Source organism: Labrus bergylta, chromosome 6 (assembly GCF_963930695.1).
Source record: "Labrus bergylta chromosome 6, fLabBer1.1, whole genome shotgun sequence".
Classification (NCBI taxonomy): domain Eukaryota; kingdom Metazoa; phylum Chordata; class Actinopteri; order Labriformes; family Labridae; genus Labrus; species Labrus bergylta.
Window position 1 is genome coordinate 4,724,492 of NC_089200.1, and position 25,224 is coordinate 4,749,715.

The following is a 25,224-nucleotide window of genomic DNA, read 5'->3' on the forward strand; positions in this document are numbered from 1 at the left end:
ACAACTCAGATACCTAGAGTTTGAATAATTACAGATACAGAGAAGCCCTCGGATACTGCTACAGAAAAATAAACCATATCATTGATAGAGAACAATGCAAGCCTGCAATATTACTATTGGTTTTTACACCTCTACATATCGATGTATCTTTAACCAGTTGATTTTTTGAGGGTATATGTAGTAATGTTTGAGGACAGACACATTTATTGGTTCACTAAGCTCATAGACAATACCTCATGTTGTGATACTTTCAGTCTCAGTTTCAGTATCACCTCTAGAGGGGAGAGTATAACACATCTTGTCTGTGTTATGCAAAGAGTCAAGTTTTAAGGTTTTGGTAAGAGAGGGGAAAGTGGGACACCACCAACGATCTGAATCTATATTCTACCTTTTTACACTTTTGATCAAAGGTTAGAGCACAGCCTTATGAAAAGAGGTAATTCTTTGTTCATGTTGCCCTCACAGGTCGATGATGATCATAAATAAGAACCGGGCAGACAGAAAGAAAGCCGTTGAATGTGAACGATCATTATGCTAAACATGTGCAACATATCGAGAGGCGTTCAATGACACAAAGACAATGAGCTTATTCTTCCTTCTTCCTGTACAAACAACGAGCAGAGTCCTTTATTGCATTGAAGCGCTGTAGGCTGCGTTTATTCATGCATGCTTTTGTTAATGTGTTGCGATGAGTGTTAAGATGTAAAGGGAAACATGTGACACTTTGAAACACATCACTGGGAGCAGACACACAAACCAATGGAAAACATAAAAGGTGTGTGTGTTTGTGAGTATTTTAGTGACAATACAAAGAATTCAGCAACAATTATTGCCCTTAGTTTCATTTTTATTAGTACTTAATAAGCATACAGATACTCTCGGCTCATCTGTTATTGTGTCTGCGTTATGTTTCTTTCTTTGCCCAGGACGAGCTGTACGTGTGTGTGTGTGTGTGTGTGTGTGTGTGTCATCTGATATCACCTGCATTTGCGTTTCACAGTGTGTGAGCATGGTATTTCTACTCGGGGTATATATCGTGAGCAAACACACGTACAAATAGTAAAAAAAAAAAAAAAACTATTTTACTAAGTGTTTGAGCCACAATGTAAGAGTATATAACGCTGCGTGAAAGGCAAAAAAACATTTACACCAGAAGAGAAACATTTTTTTTTTTACATTCATCTTTCTACAGTAGAAGAAGGAGCCGGAGTTATTATTGCCTGTTCCTTTTAAGACAAGAGACGTCCCCTCATGTCCAAGCTGTGGTTTCAAAATAACAAGCCCCCCCCCGCCCTTTGTGATCAACATCAAAACACATCTCTTTGACATGAAGTATAGTTCAGTTCAAAGCCTCTTGCTCTATAAGCTAGATTTTAAAAACAATAACAGAACAACGAGTAAAGAAATCGTTCCACTGTTCTTTTGTAAAAGCAGCTTTTAAAAAAAAAATAATAATAATAATCAGCTCTGCAAAAGATTTCAATCGATAAGTCGCCTTTTCCCACGGCGGCAACTTCAAAAAAAAAAAAAAAAAGACGGCGTGATAATTCTCTCAGCACCGTCGAAAAACACACACACGTTCTTTTATTGTGAAAATCGTACAGCCCCTCACCCGATAAAAGACGGTGTCCTGATCTCATACCATAAAGAAGATGCTCAGTTTGCACATATTACACTCATTTTTTTGCAGTTTACATTTTCTATTTGCACTCTACTGCCTTCAAATTGCCTTATTTTCTTGTATATTTGTATATATTATTATTGTTTTTATTATTATTATTTTTTATTTGGCTATGTTTAATTTGAATGTGTTATTGTTGGCATTCATTGAAAGAATTTCATTGTACAGGGAAACTTGTTTCCTACTGTGCACATGACAATAAGCATTTTGAATCTTGAATCTTGAATCTTGTATGCAGCTGAGCGTCCGTTTGTTGAGCCTGAGTCAATCAACAACTCCTTTAATTCTCTTAGATTGAGTAAGAGGAAGTCAAACGTCTCTGACTGCAGCTTTTATAAAAGTGAACATGTTCTGTCTTCTTTGCTCCTCAGTCAGAGGAAATGCATTGCTTTAAGGATTTAGACTAAAGCAGATGTTTGCATATGATCGGTGATCGACTGTTGGATTATATTGATTCTTATTGACAAGATACACTTTAGATTCACGGTGTACATTATTTTGAAGTAAGAATGCAAAAGGGACAAAAAGTTAATTAGAATATCTCAATATCTCAATTAGACTGCAACTTTAAAGTCTCTCTAAACTTTTCAGAGAAGTGTTCTTGGAGTAAAGTAACAAAGTTTTCTAAAAAGATTATTACAAGAACATTCTTCATTTCCCTCACAAGGAAACTCACATCACGTTCACTGTCTGATACTAAACTCTCAGAGCATCAGCTTCTCCTCAGTATGTAGTATGGATCCAGGACACCGTCAGTCTGAAACCTCAACACTCTAATGGCAGCTGGAAATGGAAGTAGAGCCTCTTTTTTTTTCCTCCTCACAATCACAACAGCTCTCACACACACACACACACACACACACACACACACACACACACACACACACACACACACACACACACACACACACACACACACACACACACACACACACACACACACACACACACACACACACACACACACACACACACACACTCTCTGGTGTTAAATTGAAGAGAAGAGAAAAAGAAGAGAAAGCACTGGGCCCCAGTATTTGGCTTCAATGTTCAAATACCAAAGCAAGAAAAAAAAATACATTAAAGTCAACACAATCTGCTTCAATACTTAGAAATGTCTTGAATTGCGTTGGAATATTATTATTATTATTATTCATATATTATCTTACAAATATATATAACAGTTTCGATTGACAAAAGAAGTAGACACTTAATCGACGTTCTCCTTTCACTCACGTCGAACAACACGCTCACACTCGAGCTCTGAAACGTCCGTTATATATACGATATTGTCTGTTACGCATGGCTTTATATATTCTGTATTACACACACTGTATTTACAGCAGCCTTTGATTTTTCCTCCTTCACAAAGGTCCATTCATTAAGGGAAGCTATTGTTAGTCACCACAATAAAGGGCTTTGATTGGTTCAGGCCCTTTTTTTTTTTGTTTTTCCTGATGTGCTCCCAAACCAATGGGAGTGAAATGGCTGACACTTCCTACAGTGAAAAAAAAAAAAGCAAATAAACACGCATTAAAACACACACTAACACACACGCACTCTTAATTCTCTGCGGGGGAGGTACAAAAGAGGAACCTGGGGCAATAAAAGGAAAAGAGAGAAAAGACACTGAAGCGAGAACAAACAGATTTCAGTTTGGACTGACTAATAAAAGCAACAACAAAAGACACATTTTGTCTTTTTCCAAAGGAGACAGACCTGAGTAAGACAGGTCCTATAGACAGGCTGAGCAGGCGGACACACAGGTCGCCTGGCCGCAAATACAAAAGCAGCTTATACGCACAGATGCAGTATATTGAAGTTTACATTGTGATATAAAACATGTACAAGATCATTTAGGTTAAGTACAGTCGACACACTGAGAAACAACAGTTTAAGTTTAAAGAGTTTAAGGCTTGAACAGGACAAAAGCAACACCGTGTTTGTGTGTGTGTGTGTGTGCGTCAGTGTGTGTGTGTAAATAAGTGCCAGAATCAAAGAGCACTATGGCTTACTTTCACTTGAGCCATTTGCATTCCCCACTTCTAATAAACTCATTACCTACTGTAGGGATGCAAAAATTGGCCACCTCAGAAAGGCCACTAGAGGGAGCTGTGACATCCAGCAGACGCTGCATGTTGCTCCCCTCTATAAGTGTTAAGCTTTAAAGTAGGTTTGGTTGGTACTAGAGCCTCTTCCTCTTGAAGTAGTCGGCGTACTGCCCTCCCAGGCCCTGGGAGTGCTGCCCGATGTAGGCACCGTCTGATGATGTCACTTCCTGCACTGCCAGCTGAGGGTACTCTCTCTTATGGCCCCTCGTCTGGTTCTGAAAAGACACAAATTAAAAAACTAATCTCTCATATCGCTCATGTTAAAATGAACTGCTGCATCTACAAGTGTACACCAGGCTAGACAGGTTCCAGTAGACCTTTAAGATTTTCTGTCACAAGGCTTTTATTGAAGAACATTTGTCCTCGCAAGAAATCCTCTATTTCATATAAAATCTAATGCACTCCTAACTTTATAGTGTATTTTGCAAGATGCAATCATTAAACACATTTTAAGATTACGTCAAGTAAGTACTTATTTTTGTTTGTAATTATTATTCACAAGTTTTTTTCTAGACTTTAGGAATTTAAAAAAATGCTGTAACGCTGTGACTCCCAAACTGGCAGGACCTGGAACAACATGTCACCCTTTGTCTGCAACAGAAAAACAGAGACAACTGGAACAAACATTACAAAGTCACAAATGTTTCAAATACCTCCGAACAACGAGCATAAACCAACCACTGACTCTCATCCTCTTCCCTCGACACTACTTCTATGTTGTATTGTTCTCTTAGTTTTTGCTTTGTTTTTTGTTGTTTCCTCTCAAAGCGTCTTTGAGTATTTAGAAAAGCGCTAAATAAATCAAATTTATTATTATTATTATTATAAAAAGGAAAAAAAGACACTGAAGATAAAGTTAAAATGGGTTATTATAAAAAGAAAGAGGAAAACAATGTTAATAGTTGTGGATTTTACCACATATAAAATCATCCTGCATGTATGTCTGTTTAAAGACTTTATATGTGATTTTTTAGATCCAGCAGATGTCGCCCTTGAGCACCAACTCGTGCTGCATTGTTGTGTTAGCATGCTAATGCTAGCGATCTTTATTATGCTGGTATCTTCACACTGCATGTAAATTTACCTGAAATGAGCGTGATCTAGAAACACAGTTAAGCAGTGAGTACAGTATGTTATTCTTCTTTTCTCTAGTCCCTCAATTAAACAACTTTTATACACGAGGGGAGGAGTCAGCCGGCCGTCCCGGCGATGTAAACAAACAGAAGATAGGACTCTGAAAACTCTGAAAACATCACAGACAGTGGGACTCGGGTGTTACACCCATTGTAGACAGTCATGACTCACAGAGTTATTTTCAGAGGATATACTTGATTTCTACATTTAAGTGTGAAAAATCACATATAAAGACTTTAAGCTCGAGCAGTTTGAACGTCTCCAGCAGGAACACAGAGGCTGTCTGCACAAACAAATGTAAGTGTGTCTAGAGATTAGCTCAGGCGTCTGAATCCTGTCTCCTCACATCATCCTGCTCTCTGTCTGAGAAAAACACCACACCAAGCAGTGAGACACTACAATCTATTATATTGTTTTGGAACTTTAACGGACAAAATCCCGCCCATAGTGGCTATTTCAAATTAATATCTTAAAGCCTAAGAGCAGAGATCTTCTACCACAGCTCACGTCTGCAAACAGCTCACACTGCCCACTAATATCAAGACTTCAGAGGAGAGACACTCGAGCAGGAAGCTGCAAAAATGAAATGTTTGGATTCTGTCACCTGAGCTGAGCGAGCTAACGCCGAGCTTCCAGTTCATAACAGATAATTACCTGAAAATGTACAGAAGTTGTTTGTGTTTACATCTAATGAGGAGGATCATAGACAGAGATTTAATTTTTAAAAGCCCATTTGCACGCACTACATTAAAACAAATGTGTATTTCAGTAAATGGAGTTAAATTATGGAATTCTCTCGATAACCATTTAAAATGCTGCTCGACTATCATTCAATTTAAAAGAATGCATAAAGAAAAGGTTCTGTATTGAGTTAACTGATTGTATTTGATTGTTTCTATATTGTTGATCTATTTTTTGTTTTGTGAAAGAGAAAACAACAGGTTAGCCATCTTATTCTGTTAAACAGTATCTTGTGTTATAAGGAAAAGGGGGGCAGGTATTATAACTTTTCTTCTTCCTGCTCCTGTTTGCTCAGAAAATATTTTTTGTTGTGTATTATTGTGTTGAAACCAAACACTGAAATGAGCAAATAAATCAAATATGAAATGAAAATGAAAATGAAAATGAAAATGAAATAACTGAAAAACAACAAAAGAAGGTGTTTATCCCCAGTTTTAGACATAAACTAAGGTGAATCCTTTAAAAAAAAAAAAAGAATATCTGTGTGAATCTCCACTCACGTAGTAGTAAGTGTTCCAGTCGGTAGCGGCAGTGTGTGGGTGCGTAACTGGGTTCGGCGCGGCTCCGGCCGGGTGCGGCGGTCCGAGGAAGCCGGGCATTAAAGGCAGGGTGCTGTAAGCCGGGAGCACGGCAGCAGCTGGAAGGACGGCCGGCGGAGGGGCGGCACCGTTACTGACCGCGTGCAGAGACACTCCTAGAGGCTTACACACATCCACCTCCTGAGAGACAACAACAAAGAAATAAAAGAATGATAAACACTCTTTAAGCTCTTACATCACAGGGTTCATTATTGTTAAAAGCACCTACAGTCACCATTTTTCAAATGAATTGACTCACTGTTCATTATTTACTTTTCTTTTATGTTATTGTTATGCCCCATACAAAGTCATGTTAAAGTCTTTCTATGTGATTTTTCACACTTAAATAGAAATCAAGTATATCCTCTGAAAATAACTCTGTGAGTCATGACTGTCTACAATGGGTGTAACACCCGAGTCCCACTGTCTGTGATGTTTTCAGAGTTTTCAGAGTCCTATCTTCAGTTTGTTTACATCGCCAGGACGGCCGGCTGACTCCTCCCCTCGTGTATAAAAGTTGTTTAATTGAGGGACTAGAGAAAAGAAGAATAACATACTGTACTCACTGCTTAACTGTGTTTCTAGATCACGCTCATTTCAGGTAAATTTACATGCAGTGTAAAGATACGAGCAGAATAAAGATCGCTAGCATTAGCATGCTAACACAACAATGCAGTGCGAGTTGTTTTGGTTTCATGCTGGTGCTCAAGGGCGACATCTGCTGGATCAAAAAATCACATATAAAGCCTTTAAAGACATCTTACTTGTTGTTGTGTTACGGTGCCACCTTGTGGTGTTTGCTTGTATTTATCTACCTTACTTTTCCTGTCATAGAAACTGAAAGTAAAATAGTAGACCATGAGCCAGTGAGTTTGTAATTCTTTGTAACATAACAATGAGTAAGGTCTTTTACCTGCTTTTTGTAAAGTGTCTCGAGATAACAGTTGTTATGAGTTGACGCTATACAAATAAAAATTGATTGATTGATTGATTGAGTCGGCTGCAGCACTTTCGGTAGCTCAATAGTTTCACATGTTTCTTCTACTCCTGCACGCTAATGCAACGTCTGTAAGTATAAACGTTGATGTGTATTCATTTTAGAAAGGACGTTTTTTTGTATCTGTATAGATGCTAACTGCTAAGCTAGTGTTAACTTTACCATTCATTTGTTTAAGATGCTATATGCTAGTGCTGTGTGGCTACTTTAGCTTGTTTAACATGTGTAGACATGCACAGTCAACTGCCTTATTGTGTTTATTAATAAGAACATTTTTGTATTGTTTTCAGTTTCACAAAAGAAAAGAAACCTCAGTAAACTTCATGAGAGTCAGCAACATTTTGTGGAGTTTTATTGGGGACTGTTTAGCTGGTTGGATAGTTAGCTTCAGCAGCTAGCGAGGCCTACACAGGTACAGTTTTTTCACTGACTCAATCCAGACGAGAACAAGCTGTGAGCCTGAATATGATCCTGGGCACTTTGTCATTCCCCACTCTCTCACTCTATCCACCGTCCACTACAATAAAGACAAGAACTTTAGTTTTTTAAGTAAAAAAACTACTACTTGGTAAAAAAAAATTAAGAAGTCGATTTTTGTTGATTTTAAATTGTTACTATTTTTACTTTTTAGAAAAGGAATTTTATGTATTTTACAGTTCTTTTAAAAGTGATTTTTATTCCTTAATCTTGCCTTGTTTATTATTCTATGACTGGCCTGTTTTTATATTTGCTCTCCTTGTAAAGCACTTTGTAACTTGTTTTTGAAAAGTACTATAAATAAAGATTCTTATTATATAAACGTGTTTGAGGAAGCAGACTTGTGCATCTCTATAGTTTATCATAGTTGAGTTGAGGATGGTGATACATGCAGTGAGTACATGAAGGAGCTGTTTGACTGGATGTGTTTGTATATGTACAGTATATGTACAGTATATGTATAGTATATGTTCAGTATATGTACAGTATATGTACAGTATATGTTCAGTATATGTACAGTATATGTTCAGTATATGTACAGTATATGAACAGTTTATGTTCAGTATATGTTCAGTATATGTACAGTATATGAACAGTTTATGTTCAGTATATGTTCAGTATATGTTCAGTATATGTACAGTATATGAACAGTTTATGTTCAGTATATGTTCAGTATATGTTCAGTATATGTACAGTATATGTACAGTATATGTTCAGTATATGTACAGTATATGAACAGTTTATGTTCAGTATATGTAGAGTTTATGTTCAGTATATGTTCAGTATATGTACAGTATATGTTCAGTATATGTACAGTTTATGTTCAGTATATGTACAGTATATGTTCAGTATATGTTCAGTATATGTACAGTATATGTTCAGTATATGTACAGTATATGTTCAGTATATGTTCAGTATATGTAGAGTATATGTAGAGTATATGTACAGTATATGTTCAGTATATGTACAGTATATGTTCAGTATATGTTCAGTATATGTTCAGTATATGTAGAGTATATGTACAGTATATGTTCAGTATATGTACAGTATATGTTCAGTATATGTTCAGTATATGTTCAGTATATGTTCAGTATATGTAGAGTATATGTACAGTATATGTTCAGTATATGTAGAGTATATGTACAGTTTATGTTCAGTATATGTAGAGTATATGTTCAGTATATGTAGAGTATATGTACAGTATATGTACAGTATATGTACAGTATATGTTCAGTATATGTAGAGTATATGTTCAGTATATGTAGAGTATATACCTTGGTGGCGTAGGCTTGGTTCACTGCTGCAGGCTGGGAGTAGTACTGAGTGACCGCCTGCATGTAGGAACTGTAATCCCCGTAGGTCGTGACTGGTGGAGCCTGAAACACAAGAAGGTTAATAAACACATGGTGAAGGCCATTTATTCTACGTTTTTACTTTTATTTAATTTGGTGTGCTGTCCTAATTGTTTTTCTTATATTTCTTTTTTTAGACCATTTATGATGAAATTATTTAATAAGAAACCAACATTGCACATTTTTTGTGAAAAAAAAGAAGGTTTACATTTTTTAACGATACCAACTTGAATACAAAAATTCTGGTGTTACAGCAGTAATTAATTAGTGACCTGGCCGATGATTTTTTTTGGGTTGATCTGTACTGTCATGGTGCTAACCTTTGACCTTTAAGACTCAACTGCACACTGGCCAAACAGTTCTAGTATTCATTCAAGATCTACAGGACCGTCAAGGACTAAACATCTATCTATCTGTAGATTTAGAGTCATGTTGGAAGTTTTAATGCTGGATTTTATATTAGTTGTTTCTACTTTTAATCCTTATATTTAGTGTATTTATTGAAGTGGTCGGCATTTTGCCCCTTCCTTGAGACAAAGCCATGCAGCAAAGAAACAGCTGAACAAACCTGGGCCGTCCAGGGACACAGTATCGGTATATTCTGACCTGACCGTACTACTGTAGGAACAGAGACCAACCAACCTGCATGTTTATGGTCAAAAAAATAGAAGGAAAATAGAAAACTGCAGAAACAGATGCAATACTGTTAAAAAAAAAAAGAATTACCTGAGTGTGCTCCTTGGTGTAGTCTGTGGCCGTGCTGTCCTGTGAAGCAGCATTGCTGTATGTGTGAGCTTGTGCTGCTTGATAGTGCTGGTACCACTGCTGCATGGCCTCCTATGGCACACACACACACACACACACACATCAGAAAACATTGCGGTGCTAGCAGACAGATCGATGTTTGCTCAATAATTTTCTCGTCTCTGCAGGTTATTTGCCTCCTTCTTTATTTCTGTCTCTCTTTCTTTGTCATTATTTTTTTTGTCTTTTCTGCCGATGGCTCTGCCCTGTTCCTCTTCATTGTCTCCACTTTCCAGACAAATTAAACCAAACGTTTTATTGGTAATCTAATCACGATTCATTAGTCTGGATGAGTAGACTGTAATTAATATTTGAAATTGGGTTTGTATAACAATGCAAATATCAGATGTGTCACTTGCTGCTTGAGGAAGAAAAACAATGACGATAAAAACAGAGAAAGAAGAGAAAGGCATAAGAAAGAGAGAGAGAGAGAGAGGTGCAGACAAGCAGCGAGGAGAAAGGATTCATCACTTGTTCAGAGAAGGAAGTGTTGAGAGAGAGTAAGGAGCAGGGACAGATGGAGAGACAGCGCGCTATCTGCCAAATCCTATCTCATTCTCTCTGTCCAAATATCCCCACCAATCCTCGTCTCTTACACCTCCCTGCCTCCAACACTTACAGCTCACTCTGTCACTGCTGCACCCATCCACTCATTATGCATCCATCCATCATCTATTCAGCTGACACCCATCGCTCACTCTTTTGTTTGACACATTTTACGATGAGGAAAGCCAGATACCAATTTAACCATATCCACATTTTTCTATGACAAGTTGCTGTGTGTGTGAAAATCATCATTTTTTGTACTGCTGTATCACAGGTTGTGGTTGTATTAATGTCTATCTTTCACTGCAGCTTAAAAGACAATTAAAATGTACAACAACATCATTCGAAACCAGTGGGCGGCTTACAGCTAACATTAGCATACAACCACATGCTAGCTAACAGTAGCCTATTGTTAGACTGTGTTACAATATATGATAGGAGGGGCATACATTGGTATTAAGTGATGTTAGCTAGCTGATGAGACTTTGTTCTAATAATAAGTTATGTACTATTTATTAGTTAGGGTCAGCTGTTTGATCGTAGTTGTTCTAATTAGTTTATATTTGTGTTGTTTTGATTACTTCTTAGCTACTGATAGCTGATAGCCAACATCGACTTTCTAGCTAATATTACCATTTGATTGTCTAAAAAGATAAATTAGAATTTCAGTCTTTGTATCTTAGCTTTTTTGACACGTTAACAAATGTGTTGTTTAAAAAAAAAAACAGCTAATTGTTTAGCTACAAAGCTAAAAAAACAAACAGCTAACCTTCGACCTTTTTCAAGCTGACATTGCAGTTTTATTGTGTTTTATTGTTTTTACTAGATAGGACAGGCAACACACCTATGGTAAAGTGTATTTTGCACAATACAGTATGTGACCTTAAAGGCTTTATATGCGATTTTTTGATCCAGTAGATGTCGCCCTTGAGCACCAGCATGAAACCAAAACAACTCGTGCTGCATTGTTGTGTTAGCATGCTAATGCTAGCGATCTTTATTATGCTGGTATCTTCACACTGCATGTAAATTTACCTGAAATGAGCGTGATCTAGAAACACAGTTAAGCAGTGAGTACAGTATGTTATTCTTCTTTTCTCTAGTCCCTCAATTAAACAACTTTTATACACGAGGGGAGGAGTCAGCCGACCGTCCCGGCGATGTAAACAAAGTGAAGATAGGACTCTGAAAACCCTGAAAGCATCACAGACAGTGGGACTCGGGTGTTACACCCATTGTTGACAGTCATGACTCACAGAGTTATTTTCAGAGGATATACTTGATTTATGTTACATTTAAGTGTGAAAAATCACATATGAAGCCGTTAACAAATGTGTTGTTAAAAAAACAGCTAATTGTTTAGCTACAAAGCTAAAAAAACAAACAGCTAGCATTCGACCTTTTTCAAGCTGACATTTTGTTTTATTGTGTTTTATTGTAATAAACACAGTATGTGACCTTAACGTGGTTTAAATCTATATTTTTTTAACTTGTGACTGATTTCCCCTCCAGATTTTCACTGCATTCATAGTTGTTTTTTTTTGTTGATCATGTAGAAGCCGGGAAATTGTTATGATTGTTTGATCCTAAATGTGACACAACAGTACAAAACTTATAATTTGAGCTCACATCCTCATGACAGAGGAAAATGGATGCTGTGTGAGTCTTGCATTTATCTTTGTATTTCTTCATTAGTGTGTCTCTTTGCAGTGTGTCTGTACATGCTGCAGTACCTGTGTGTAGGCCTGGTTGTATTGGCTGTAGTCAGTGGAGGTATCAGTGGTATAAGGAGCTGTGGTTGTTGCTGTACCGCTGTGGGGGTAGGAGCCAGAGCTTTGGGAGACGACGGGAGCAACCGGGCTGCCGTACACTCCTGAGCCGGGCTGTCCACCCTGTGCTTTATTCCCCACTGAACCTGAGTACAGGAGGGAAAACATGGAGGAGGTACAATGAGTTAAACAACACTGTAGGTACTAATGTATAGCATACACATTGTAAAAGAAATCCTGTCCGATGTGCCCTTGAAACTGTGCTTTTGAAAGGTGGTAGCTTTATCCTTAATGAATGCAGTTTTCTATATAACCACTTAAACAAACCTTTGTCTGATTGTGGAGGAGGTTTGCATAGATGAAGAGGCTATAGGGTGACGGAAGCAATTTATTCTGTGCATTCATGAAAAAAACAAAAAAACTATAAGTGTAACTTTGTTAACATATAGAAAATCTTCCTGCTGGCATCTCTACATCTTTAATAGAGATAATACTTTATTAGAGGTTTGGGTCGGGACTATTTCTTGGCTTAAGGGCAGCGACTTTTTGGATTCAAATCAGCAACTTAGAAAAAGAGGTGAAAACGTTTGGACATGAGTCATTTTAACTTGTTTTGTGTAAAATACAAAAAAATGACCTAACATCCTCATACTGGAAGAGTTTAGTACGGTGGCCCTGAAGTGCAAAACACAACGACAAATAAGAAAACACAACGACAAATCACAAAACAGAACCACAAATCAAAAAACACAACAACAAATCAAAAAACACAACAACAACAAATCAAAAAACACAACAACAAATTACAAAACACAACAAAAAAATTACAAAACACAACAAATGAATTTGTGATTTGTTGTTGTGTTTTCTTATTTGTTGTTGTGATTTGTCGCTGTGTTTTCTTATTTGTTGTTGTGTTTTGCACTTCAGGGCCACCGTAGTTTAGGCCTACATATTATTTATAAATATAAATATTTAAATGCACAACACTGAGGAATTAATATCTTTGTACCGTAATACAGATAATTGCACTTAAACAAAAGGTAAAGGAGAAAAGCACAGGTCTTAACTGTTGTGCGTCTGTTTCCTCACCTTGCAAAACGACCCCTGGCATCACACTGGCGAGGTTCAGGTAAGGGTTGGAGGGCAGTCTGACTTCTTTTGGAGGATCGCCCAACAAGGAGCTCTGACCACTGCCCACCTGAAGAGACACACACACAGAAAACAAAATGCAGGCTTAAGGTGTGCTGGTTATTTTGTTGTTGTTGTTTTTTACAGCAAATTTGATCAGCCTATCAAACAACCTCTGATCCACAACTGTAAACTGATCAGGCCTGTTCTGTCGAAATGGAGTTTTACCCTATTTAAACCAACATACCTCTGTCAGAGTCAGGTTTTAAATGTTGAAAAGATTCTGCTGAATAGGCTCCGACAACCTGGGAGAATTGTACATTCTGTTAATTACATCCTCCCTCCATTAGAGAGACTTTGGAGAAGAAAGCACCGGGACAGGAAACAGTTCCCTAAAGAACTTCTATGCTGTGATTATCTCTGCACACTTACTTATTATAGACGATGATGTTAGCCTGGTGAGTGCAGAGACAGAAAGCTCTTCAGCTCGTGCAGAGAGTGAACACAAGTGAACAGGCAGGTAGGCTGGAGGACAAGGAGCTTCTTACTGTAACAGTAAGGGCAGTAAGGACGCATTATGGGAAAGGAAGATGTCTTGGGGGAGGCTGTTTATAGGCTCATCTGGTTTGTGTGTTTGTGTGCTGGAGGTTGAGACCAAATGACACTCAATTAGAAACAAACAACCGACCTCAGGAGACATATGTGAAGGAGAGGACAGAGGAGTAGACTGCTGCAAGCAAGTCTGTAGGTAGAGCTAACTGGTTAACTACATGCAGTACCCTAGTGTTAGTAAAATAGTTTATTATAAGACAAGAAGGTATGGAAGCCCATTTCCACCAGTTAAAAAAATAAAGAGCTAACAAAGTCATAATTATGAGATAATAAAGTTATAATTATGAGATAAAGATCAAAATGTTCTCTTTGTTTATCGTGTCCCTTGCTCTGCCTGTCCTTGAATGTAGTCTTCAATGTGACCGTGATGCATCCTTGAATGTCTTACAGTAGTTAAGTATTTATTGACTTATTTATTTCTGTTGTCCTTAAACTTAGCTTTTTATCTGGCCCTTGTGGGTGTCATTGCCCAAACAGACCACACGAGGGTATCATCGTGTCAACGCTTACTTTTATTATCTCATAATTTCGACTTTATTATCTCTCTTTTTATTTTTTTAACTGGCTGAAATGAGCTTCCATAAGAAGCAGATTCTTAACTGAAAACGTAATTGTGATGAAAACAAGTGAAAAAAAAAGTCCCATTCACAAAATGAATGCTTACTATGTATTATTTCCCACCATGTTGAAGACAATCTGGTTGCTATCAGAGAAAAGCATTTGCCTTTTTAGTTAAGCTAACGCCAAATAAACGAATGTTAGCTACTGTGTCCTTCACTGTATTAAAGGTGAAAGAAAATTATACCTTGGTGACCACTGGTAACTTCACTATAGAAAGCATTAGATTTGGTAAACTAATCTGTTGGTAATCCATTTCTGTCTTCTAGGGTGAAGTATTACATAGTGATAGTTCTAACTAGTAGCTTTAGCTTCTTTTAGCATCATGAAGGCAAGTACAAGTTTCCATCCTGGGCATTTTTATGAAATTTGTATGTGATTCTCCTTTAAAGATGTCATATTCTGCCCTTTTTGGGGTTTGTATATTTAATCTATGTACCGACTAAAGTATGTTCACAACAGCTAAAGTTATAAAAAAGTGTCTGTTTTCATGTTTTCACAAATTTCCCCCACGGGGGATCAATAAAGTTTAACTTTATCTTTCATGAACTGCCGCTCCATGCACCGGCTCTCTTCTGACTCTCTCTCTAAGGCTCTGAAGTGCCCACGTTCAGAGTCCCCACGTGTGCCAAGTCTGATCTGATTGGTCGGCCTGTCGGCTCTGCCGTAATTGGTCAGTCACTCAGCCACTCTGGCTCCGAGGGCCGGGGAGCAAAAACATTAGCACCTTAGCACTACTGTGCTACCGCAGGCTACGGCATATCGTGGGCGTGCAACATGAGCTGCAGGGCCACAACGAGCCAATGGGCTTAGATCAGTGACATCACACTGACAAGACGTCACACTGGAAATATTTTTTCGAGGGGGGCTAGAACCGAGCGTTACATGCAGCTAATGCTACAGCTAACAGGAGGACGTAGGAGAAGCAGCGTTTCCGCGGACTTTGAATTTCTGCACATAGATGTGCCTAAACATGCACAGGACACTTGGAAAACACACTAAAGAGCAAATAAAACCAGAAAAAGCATAATATAGGCCCTTTAAATGGAGTCAGCTAAGAACATCCTAGTCTGAAGGCAGTTTTTGAAGACAAAAAAACACCACAAGAAGCTGGAGCTGGCGTAATGATCTTAATCTGCCAGTTAAGGTTGACATTTTTGCTACTGAAATTTTAGGTTGTTTGCTCAAAAAATAAAAATTAGGCAGTTTTGGTCTATCTCTGTCTGTAATGAAGGAAACATTATTCATGCAGTGTGTTGAATTTTCAGCAGAACTTTGTACAAAACATTGACAGTGAGTGTTTTAAGTATATTAAAGAATAAGGGGCATAGCAACAGTTACTAAGGGAGGCATGGTTTAGCGGATGATTATTTCCTTCTTCCTTTTTTCCCCCAAGCCACAATTCAAGATATACATTACATTTACTATGACTGTGTCTGAAATCCCATTATTTCATACTATTCATATATTTTTTAATAAAGTATGACATCTGTTTGTGTGTAGTGCATTCTGAATTGATAATATGCAATTTGTTGAATGCAAGAAGCGCCCTGCTGTAAACTAGATTGGCCATATTTTAAGGTAGATGCAGAGTGGGTTTTGATGGCACCGTGTTGTGTGTTCATGTTTTTTTGCTCGGCTCACCATGCTAGCCAGGTGGCATCCATCTGAGCCGTTGTGCTGCCCTGTCGACGTGTACACTCCTCTAGCGGGGATGGGCGGAGGCGGGCCCAGGCCTGAGTTACTTATGCCCAAGGAGTAGCTTTGTCCCTGCAGATGGGAGCCCACGAGTGTCCCAGGAGGAGCTGGCTGCCTGTCACAGGTGGTGATGGAGGAGGAAGAAGAAGAGGAGGAGGAGGTGGCAGAAGATGTTGCGGGGATTAAATGGCCGCTGTTTTGTTCGACTCCACCCACGCGACCATGGAGGTACGGCATCACACCTGCTGCTGAGACAACGACCGTGGCGTTGTTGGTAGACGTTGGCACCGACTCTGGTACTAACTCTGTAAGGTAAGAAAGGAAAGGTAAGAGAAGAGAAGAGAAAGGAAAAGAAGGAAAAGAAAGAAGGGAACAAGTAAAGAAGGCAAGTTAAAGAAAAAACTGAAATATTTAAATATAATGAAGGGGCTTGGGATAAGCAGTATGAGGAATGACAAGCAAAGAAGAAGAAGAAACCAAACGAAAAGAAAAAGGGGCAAAAGAAAGTAGGGGAGGTTAAAGACAATTAAACAGGTGAAGTGGAAATGAAAAGGAAAGAGAAAGACATTAAAAAAAAAGGAAGAAATCAAGGGAGGGGAAATGAAAGGGGAGAAAATGGAAACCAGAAAAGCGAGTTTAAGGTGGGCAAAAGTTTGGTGAAACATAAAATACAGCACAAAGGAGCAATGCAAAGCAAAGGATATTAAGTGAAAGGAAATGAAAGCACAGCGAAAGGGAGATTCCAGATAACCACATGAAATGGATTCTACTGATGGCCATCAGTGTCTGTGTCTCCTCTGGACAGAAAAAAAAATCACTCAGACGGCTGAGAAACTGAGCGCTGTGGGCCGACCGTCTCCGCAGAGCCAGCTGTAATATTTGAGAATAGGTTTTACCGCTCATACATCATCACTTATCACGATTATTTACAGGCAGGCACTCTGCTGCTCACTCCTCCTACTTCACTCACTCCAGGGTTCAATAAACACACACACACACACACACACACACACACACACACACACACACACACACACACACACACACAAACACACATTTACAGAAACACACAAAAAAAGCAGGAACACAAACACAATCACACTTATTATAAATCCAATATTGCCGTGATAAATGGCCTCCACAGCACGATAAAATAATCAGCTCTAACAAGCCTTAAGCTAACAATCCCAGCAGCCTCACACACACACACACACACACACACACACACAAATCCATCCTCACACACAGACACAGCAGCTGCTTGTTTTTTGGTGCACTCACTCTGTGATATATCTTTTCCATTTAAAACAACACAGCTTTTCTCAGCTGGGGGATTTGAATTGTAAAATGCACTGCGGTTTTCCTCGCAACATGTTTTGTACACTAATTTACAACTGTGAGGCGTTCAGGAACCTGCACCTGACGGTTACATCTCATGACTGAAGGTTATTTAAAAAATCCATTTAACTTCTTAACCCCAAAATGAGAGAGGTCCGACTTGTGAGAAATACAAGAGAAAATATAAAGTTCTCTTCAGGATACAGAGGCTATGTATAATTGTGTAAAATGACCACCTTTAAAGGACTTCTGGTCAAACAGAACTCAAATAAAGTGTGACATTACTCAATTTATCATTTTAAAACAAAAAGAAAAACTGAAAAACTGTAACCTCCACCATAACTCATTATTTATTAAAACTGCAATATAATAATAATGAATAACATCTCCATGATAACAAAGTGCAATAATCTTGATAATGTGTGTATATTCCATCTGACTCTTATTCATATTCAATATTTCTTGTACCTATTATTTGATATCTTACTTACAGTCCTATTCTATTTCATTCATATTTTTATTACTGTATTTCTGCTGCTATGTTGTATACTTTGGAGAAACTGTAACGATTGAATTTCCCTCTGGGATTAATAAAGTATTTCTGATTCTGATTATGTTTTATAAGATGTCGTAAGAGGAGCCCTTACTAGTTCAAGTCTCGACTGTGTGGGTTAACATTCTTAAAGTTTAATTAAGATTTAAAAGAAACTAGATCCCGACATATAAATCATCCAGCCAGTTTTATTGTCCGATATTAGCAAATCAAGTGACTGTCGTATGGGCTAATTGTATGTGCATATATACACAGATATTACTCGATTTATTTACCAGTGAAGTAACATTTCATTTCAGTTTCATTGTATGACACTACGGCTGCACGGTGCTGCAGTGGTAAGTGTTGTCGCCTCACAGCGAGGAGGTTCCTGGTTCAAATCCTTGTGGGACAGGAGCCTCTCTGTGGGGAGTCTGCATGTTCTCCCTGTGCATGTGTGGGTTCTCTCCTGGTACTCTGACCTCCTCCCACAGACATGAGACATGCTCGTTAGGTTAATTGGTGACTCTAAATTGCCCGTAGGTGTGAATGTGAGAGTGTCTCTTTATGTCAGCCCTGTGATTGACAGGTGAACAGTCCAGGGTGTAACCCCGCCTCTCGCCCAATGGCAGCTGGGATTGGCTCCAGCCCCCCCGCCATAGTGGATGGATGTATTACACGAGCATTTCTCTTTTTTCTGTCACCCCTAAATCCGTATCAGTCAGGCCCTTCAAGACACACCTCAAAATGTCAAGAGAATAATTATAATATTCTTTGAGATGATAAATTTTAGATCAAATATTTTTTTCTTCCAAAAATCACATTTCTTTACTTTACTGTTTGTTCAACCATAAAAACTACATGCAACTCTGCTGGTGGCATCACTATCAGTTTCTTTTTTATTCTACATTGGGAACAGAACTCTGCCGTAATAGGGAGAGTAGGAGATAATTATAAAAAGAAGATGGGTAAGAGACCTCATGTAGCTCTCAGTCTTGTGTCAGTGCTTTGTGGTAATTACAGCGAGTCATTAAACAGGGACACACTGTTCACCTGTAGGCGAGTCTCCCAGGAGACCTTTCCCCAGCTGCACGAGGCCCGGAGGACGCAGAGACAGAGCTTTCTGCATCAGCAGCCTGGACGGGTCCCCGAGCAGACTGGAGACCTGTGGAGCAGAGAGGAGGAGGAGGAGGAGGAGGAGGAGGAGGAGGAGGAAGAGGAGGAGGAGGATGAGGAGGAGAGGGAGGTAGAGGAGGAGGAGGAGGATGAGGAGGAGAGGGAGGTAGAGGAGGAGGAGGAGGAGAGGGAGGAGGAGGAGGAGAGGGAGGAGGAGGAGGAGAGGGAGGAGGAGGAGGAGGAGGAGGAGAGGGAGGTAGAGGAGGAGGAGGAGGAGAGGGAGGTAGAGGAGGAGGAGGAGGAGGAGAGGGAGGTAGAGGAGGAGGAGGAGGAGGAGGAGGAGGAGGAGAGGGAGGTAGAGGAGGAGGAGGAGGAGGAGGAGGAGGAGAGGGAGGTAGAGGAGGAGGAGGAGGAGGATGAAGAGAAGGAGGAAGAGGAGGAGGAGTAGGAGGAGAGGAAGGTAGAGGAGGAGGAGGAGGAGTAGGAGGAGAGGGAGGTAGAGGAGGAGGAGGAGCAGGAGGAGAGGGAGGTAGAGGAGGAGGATGATGAAGAAAAGGAGGAGTAGGAGGAGAAGGAGGAGGAGAGGGAGGAGGAGGAGTAGGAGGAGGAAGAAGAGGAGGAGGAGAGGGAGGAGGATGAGGAGGAGGAGAGGGAGGAGGAGAGGGAGGTAGAGGAGGAGGAGGAGGAGAGGGAGGAGGAGAGGGAGGAGGAGGAGGAGAGGGAGGAGGAGGAGAGGGAGGTAGAGGAGGAGGAGGAGGAGGAGAGGGAGGTAGAGGAGGAGGAGGAGGATGAAGAGAAGGAGGAGGAGGAGGAGGAGTAGGAGGAGAGGGAGGTAGAGGAGGAGAGGGAGGAGGAGGAGGAGGAGGAGGAGAGGGAGTAGGAGAGGGAGGAGGAGGAGGAGTAGGAGGAGAGGGAGGTAGAGGAGGAGGAGGAGCAGGAGGAGAGGGAGGTAGAGGAGGAGGATGATGAAGAAAAGGAGGAGTAGGAGGAGAAGGAGGAGGAGAGGGAGGAGGAGGAGTAGGAGGAGGAAGAAGAGGAGGAGGAGGAGAGAGAGGAGGATGAGGAGGAGGAGAGGGAGGAGGAGGAGTAAGGGGAGGAGGAGGAGGAGAGGGAGGAGGAGGAGGAGAGGGAGGAGGAGGAGGAGAGGGAGGAGGAAAGGAAAGGAGATAAGATTGAGAGAAAATGGAGACAAGAAAAACTTTGAATACAACGACAGCAATGACTTTTAAAGTATGAAATATTAGACTACAGAAGATGATCTTCTTTTTCCTTTTAAAGAGTTCCCCATTCTCCTGCACTGCTACGACTTTCATTATTATTTTAAAACCATAAAGAAACTAATGAGGAAAAGAAAAATCAGGCAAATGTACTGTTTTTAAAAAGAGCGTGTTGGTGGAGGGTCGAAAAAAACCCAGAAAGATAGAAAAAAATATGCAGTTTTTTCCCCCCGCTCTGCTTTCTAGATCATCCAGTTCTTAAAACGACAAATATTCCTCGCATCAGTCACTGTGACTTTTAACTTCACTCCTGCAATTAAAGAAAACACCGGAGACATTTAAAAAAATATGCTAATGGCAACGTGGAGGGGACATGACAACACCTCCAGGTCGTCTTTTAAAACAGAAAAGAAGCATTTAGGTTGCATGATTTCAGGAGATGTGCTGAATACAGTATGTGCACAAACTTATCACTAACCTGTGCAATTTATCAACAACACACACACACACACACACACACACACACACACACACACAGATAACCAGGGGTCTTACGCTGCTGATGCGTTTGTCTTTGATGTGCAGAAGCTGCTGCTGTGCAAGCTGCATATGCAGGAGGTTCTGGAGGACAAGTCCATTACCGAGCATAGCGTTCTGCAAAAGGTAAAAGGAATAAACACATCACGACTACATCGTCACAGTCTATTAAAAAAAGAGCTGTACAGATGCTCGTGTTTTTTGTAACCTGGTGTGCTTTTCCAAGCGTGAGCAGAGCCGTGGTGAGAGGAGGTCTGAGGAACGGCAGGCTGCTGTGACGCCCGTACTTTCCTACAAACAGAGACAAACAACAAAATAAAAAACATCAACTAGTGCATTTTATAACTTTATTTAAAAAGATAGGACACTGGATTGAGTCAGAAACTGGGAAGAAAGATGCAGGAATAAAATGTGGATCTTTTACTGATGATACTGTGCTTTTCTAGCCATGAGAGACATTTGATCTCTTTTTGCAGTTTAAAGTCTTTATATGTGATTTTTCACACTTAAATATAATATAAATCAAGTATATCCTCTGAAAATAACTCTGTGAGTCATGACTGTCTACAATGGGTGTAACACCCGAGTCCCACTGTCTGTGATGTTTTCAGAGTTTTCAGAGTCCTATCTTCACTTTGTTTACATCGCCAGGACGGCTGGCTGACTCCTCCCCTCGTGCAGACACACGAGTCTGCAGACACACGAGTCTGCTGATGTGTGTTTTGAAAACTGGAAGTACTCAACCAGTGAGAATTGTTCCACACTGTATGACCCACTAAACAATTTTCTACATGTTTGTGAATATTTCTTTCTGGATGAATTTTTTCTTCATTTGGTCTGACTTGTTTGCTGTATCTCATCTTTTTTCAGGCTTGCTAATGCTTCAAATACAATCCTCAAAAGGCTCTCTGTTGTCTTAAACTTTTATTGGAAGCATGTTTAGCTTGCTGCATCACACCGAGACTGATAAACCTGGTTGGTGGGAAATGAAGTGAAATGGTAACAGCGGTACAGTTTGTGCACTGATGACGGTTATACTTTCTTCCATAAAGAATGAAGTCATGAATAAATCATGGTTCTTTCTGCTGTTCATGCTAATCAAGTCTGTGGAAGAAAAAAAATATCCAAATATGTGTTTGTTAACAATGATTCTAACACTTTTGTTCTCACCAGTGCACAGAGAATAATCAGTTCTCTTGCTTATTAAATCACCATGGTAACGTGTAGAAATGAGACTGTGTATGAACGTCCATTAGTGAGGCTTCATCTGCAGTCACACTCTTTCTTTTTTTTTTGTCTTGCTGAGATTAATGGCGGTGAAAACCCGGTCACATCTTCAAACTTCAGGCCATCGACACCCTCCACCTTTCACACACTTTGCTTGTGTGCATGTATGTTACTCCTCTGCATCGCGAGGTCTCCTCATAATAAATGTGAGCGTGGATGCTAATAGTAGCTTTCACCAGAATAGGTGGAGAAAGTTGAACATTTAATCAAGGTCCTAATTTTAGACTTTAATTGTGCGTGCTCTTCTTTAAGAGAACTCCCCCACCCCTCCCATCCGTCCTCCCTTCTTCCTGTTCTCATTTGTTCTGCTAATGACACACGATTTCATTTTAATACCTGATTAGCCATTCATCAAATAATGAAGCCGTGGACCGGGTGATGACTACAGCACATGGGAGGGGGACGATCTCGTACAGTGAGTTTTTGATTATTATCTGTGTCCCTCAGGAGTGGAAAGACTCGTCACAAGAACACGTTCAGGGCTCAGATTTCATTTAAATGTGCAGTCAGTGGAAATGCAAATTTAAAATCATGTGCGTGTATCAAGTTGAACGTTGTTTAGCTTCATGTTGCTGAGAGCATTGAACTAGCTGCAAACCAAACATACAAACAATAACCAAAATGGATTTTAGGAAATATCATCATTTTTAAAAAACTGAATATTTTGGATTCTTTGCACACTGACACTTTGTTTGAGGTTGAATTACTGATGCAGAGTTAGAGGATTTATTTAGAGAACATTTAAATGTTGTTCATTATTTCAGTATACATCTCAGCGACCCAAGGCCGAGGCAGTACTACAGCTTGAATCAGCATGTGGTCGAATAACTTGTTAAAAAATAAAAGATTGAAAACAGAGCGAGAAAATATCTGGTGACTAACAAAAAGACCAACAGTTCAGCCTGCTTACATAAAACATGAGTGAGAGAAGTCAAGTTTGACTCTCTAGATACATCTGAGTCTAACATATCCAATTAGAGAGATGAAGATGAAGATTGTGATGATTAAAAAAACAGAACTTGAAGTGTAAATCAGTTGTTTTATATTCTGGGTGAAGTGTGGTTGAGTTCAGCAGCAACATGTTTTGATCTAAAATTCAACAACCACCCTGCTCCTTCTCTGTTACAGCGATGAAACAGGCTCATTGATGGTGTAGGATGTAGACCTGGTCATGACATGCTAAAATGACAGGTACGAATATTATTTCAAAAAAAGGAAAGAAATGTTCACTACATAAATCTGTATGATTGTAATACTGTATGTGTGTCTTAATATGTGGAAATATTCCTGTGAGGAGAGAACACATCATGAAGAAAGAAACCTTTCTACAGCCCAACAAAATGCTTTTATAATAGTTTAGTTTATGAGCTCGCTCAGTGGATGTTATGTCCAAGCCATGTTCAAATCTGTTTTGAGTCATCCAATTTAATTTTTTCCTAAATCTTCATAATTTAAACATTTTTTAAAAGTGTTTTTATGTATTTATTCTTTGGGGCCTTTTTTGCCTTTATTAGATATGACGGCTGAAGAGAGACAGGACATGTGGGGAGGAGGGAGTAGGGGGATGACATGCAGCAAAGGGCTGAGGTCGGATTCAGACCCACCACCACTGCGACGAGGACCACAGTCTCCGTATATGGGACACACAACATAACTGCTAGGCTTTCCGACGCCCCTTTACATTTATTTATTGACTTAATTCAGATGAAAACATTGCATCGCAATTTGAGCAATCTATAGTTTTATTGTAACTTTGTATGTGAGTTTGGAGATAAACTTCAGCAGTTCAGTGAAGCAGACGACAAGGCCTAACTAAACCTGTACACTTTATTTAGTTTACAGGGTAAGCTATGAAATAAACACTTTGCCAGTAAAACATGTTTGCACTTGATCTACACTAATAAGTCATAACACATTTTGATATCATTTCTGTGACTTAAAAGCAGATGAGAAGCTGATGCATGCTGGTCCCAGTCATACCTCCTCTTTTCCCAGTGTGGTACGGTCTCATGAGGATCTGCAGGGCGGCGGGGTTGGTCATACTGGTCAGCAGCTGGGCTAGGTTGGGTTCTGGTAGCAGGCCTTTCCTGTTACTCAGAATCTGCACAGACAAAAAATACAAGTTAGAATAAGTGAGACTGTGAGTGTGTGTGTGTGTGTGTGTGTGTGTGTGTGTGTGTGTGTGTGTGTGTGTGTTTTGATCTTCTTATTGGAAGTCCCTGATGGACACACTAATGATTACACCAGTTTACATCATCGGGATATGTCTGCACTGTCAGCAGAGCAGAGTTGATCTGAGAGACAAAAAAATACAAGAAGAAAGTAAGAGAGAGAGAGAGAGAAAGAGAGAGAGAGAGAGACAGAGAAAGAGAGAGAGACAGAGAGAGAGAGAGAGAGAGAGAGAGAGAGAGAGTTAAGGAGCAGGAGGGTGAAGAGACGGGGAAATGTGACAGAAAAAAAAACCGAGGCATTTTGGAGGAAAGCAGAAGTAGAAACTTCAGGAAAAGTAGACGTGCACTCACTCGTCCATTTTCTGCACATTTTGCATGTTGACATTATGTGGAAAAAAACCTAAAAATGTTCTGTAAAAGTTGTTGCAGTCTGTCGTAATCTGGTGTGAGGTGTGAATAAATCACATTGCAAGTAAACACACAAACGAGTCCGCCTTCTAACAATGAAGTGCACCAACCGCGAGGTAAACAAAACCAGAGTTTTAAGCCCAAAAACATGGTTTTGATTAAATGTTTTTAAAATCAAAACATCATATTTATTGTCGAGTTCAGTAAAGAAATGTAAAAACTCCGTTTATACCTTTTTATAAAAAGTGTGTGGGTGTTGTAAATGAAAATAAACAACCCAACAAATGTCATCAGGTTGTGATGCAACTATTTCTAAAACCTGATACAATGAACAAGACACAATGAATGAGTTGAAATCAGGTTTACAAG

General features: G+C 39.6%; 1 protein-coding gene across 1 annotated transcript in view; it reads right to left on the reverse strand.

Moving 5' to 3' along the window:
- Positions 1–1,441: 1,441 nt before the first annotated feature.
- raver2 (ribonucleoprotein, PTB-binding 2) overlaps positions 1,442–25,224 on the reverse strand; it is a 98,180-nt gene continuing 74,397 nt past the window's right edge. Inside the window, exons 6-16 of the mRNA XM_065955601.1 lie at positions 24,257–24,377; positions 21,198–21,280; positions 21,008–21,106; positions 19,173–19,284; positions 16,196–16,554; positions 13,283–13,391; positions 12,155–12,336; positions 9,798–9,908; positions 8,994–9,095; positions 6,168–6,386; positions 1,442–4,007 (exon numbers count right to left, since the gene is read on the reverse strand). Of these exons, the coding sequence (XP_065811673.1) occupies positions 3,867–4,007; positions 6,168–6,386; positions 8,994–9,095; positions 9,798–9,908; positions 12,155–12,336; positions 13,283–13,391; positions 16,196–16,554; positions 19,173–19,284; positions 21,008–21,106; positions 21,198–21,280; positions 24,257–24,377 (1,638 nt within the window). The 3' untranslated portion in view covers positions 1,442–3,866. The remainder of the gene's footprint in view (positions 4,008–6,167; positions 6,387–8,993; positions 9,096–9,797; positions 9,909–12,154; positions 12,337–13,282; positions 13,392–16,195; positions 16,555–19,172; positions 19,285–21,007; positions 21,107–21,197; positions 21,281–24,256; positions 24,378–25,224) is intronic.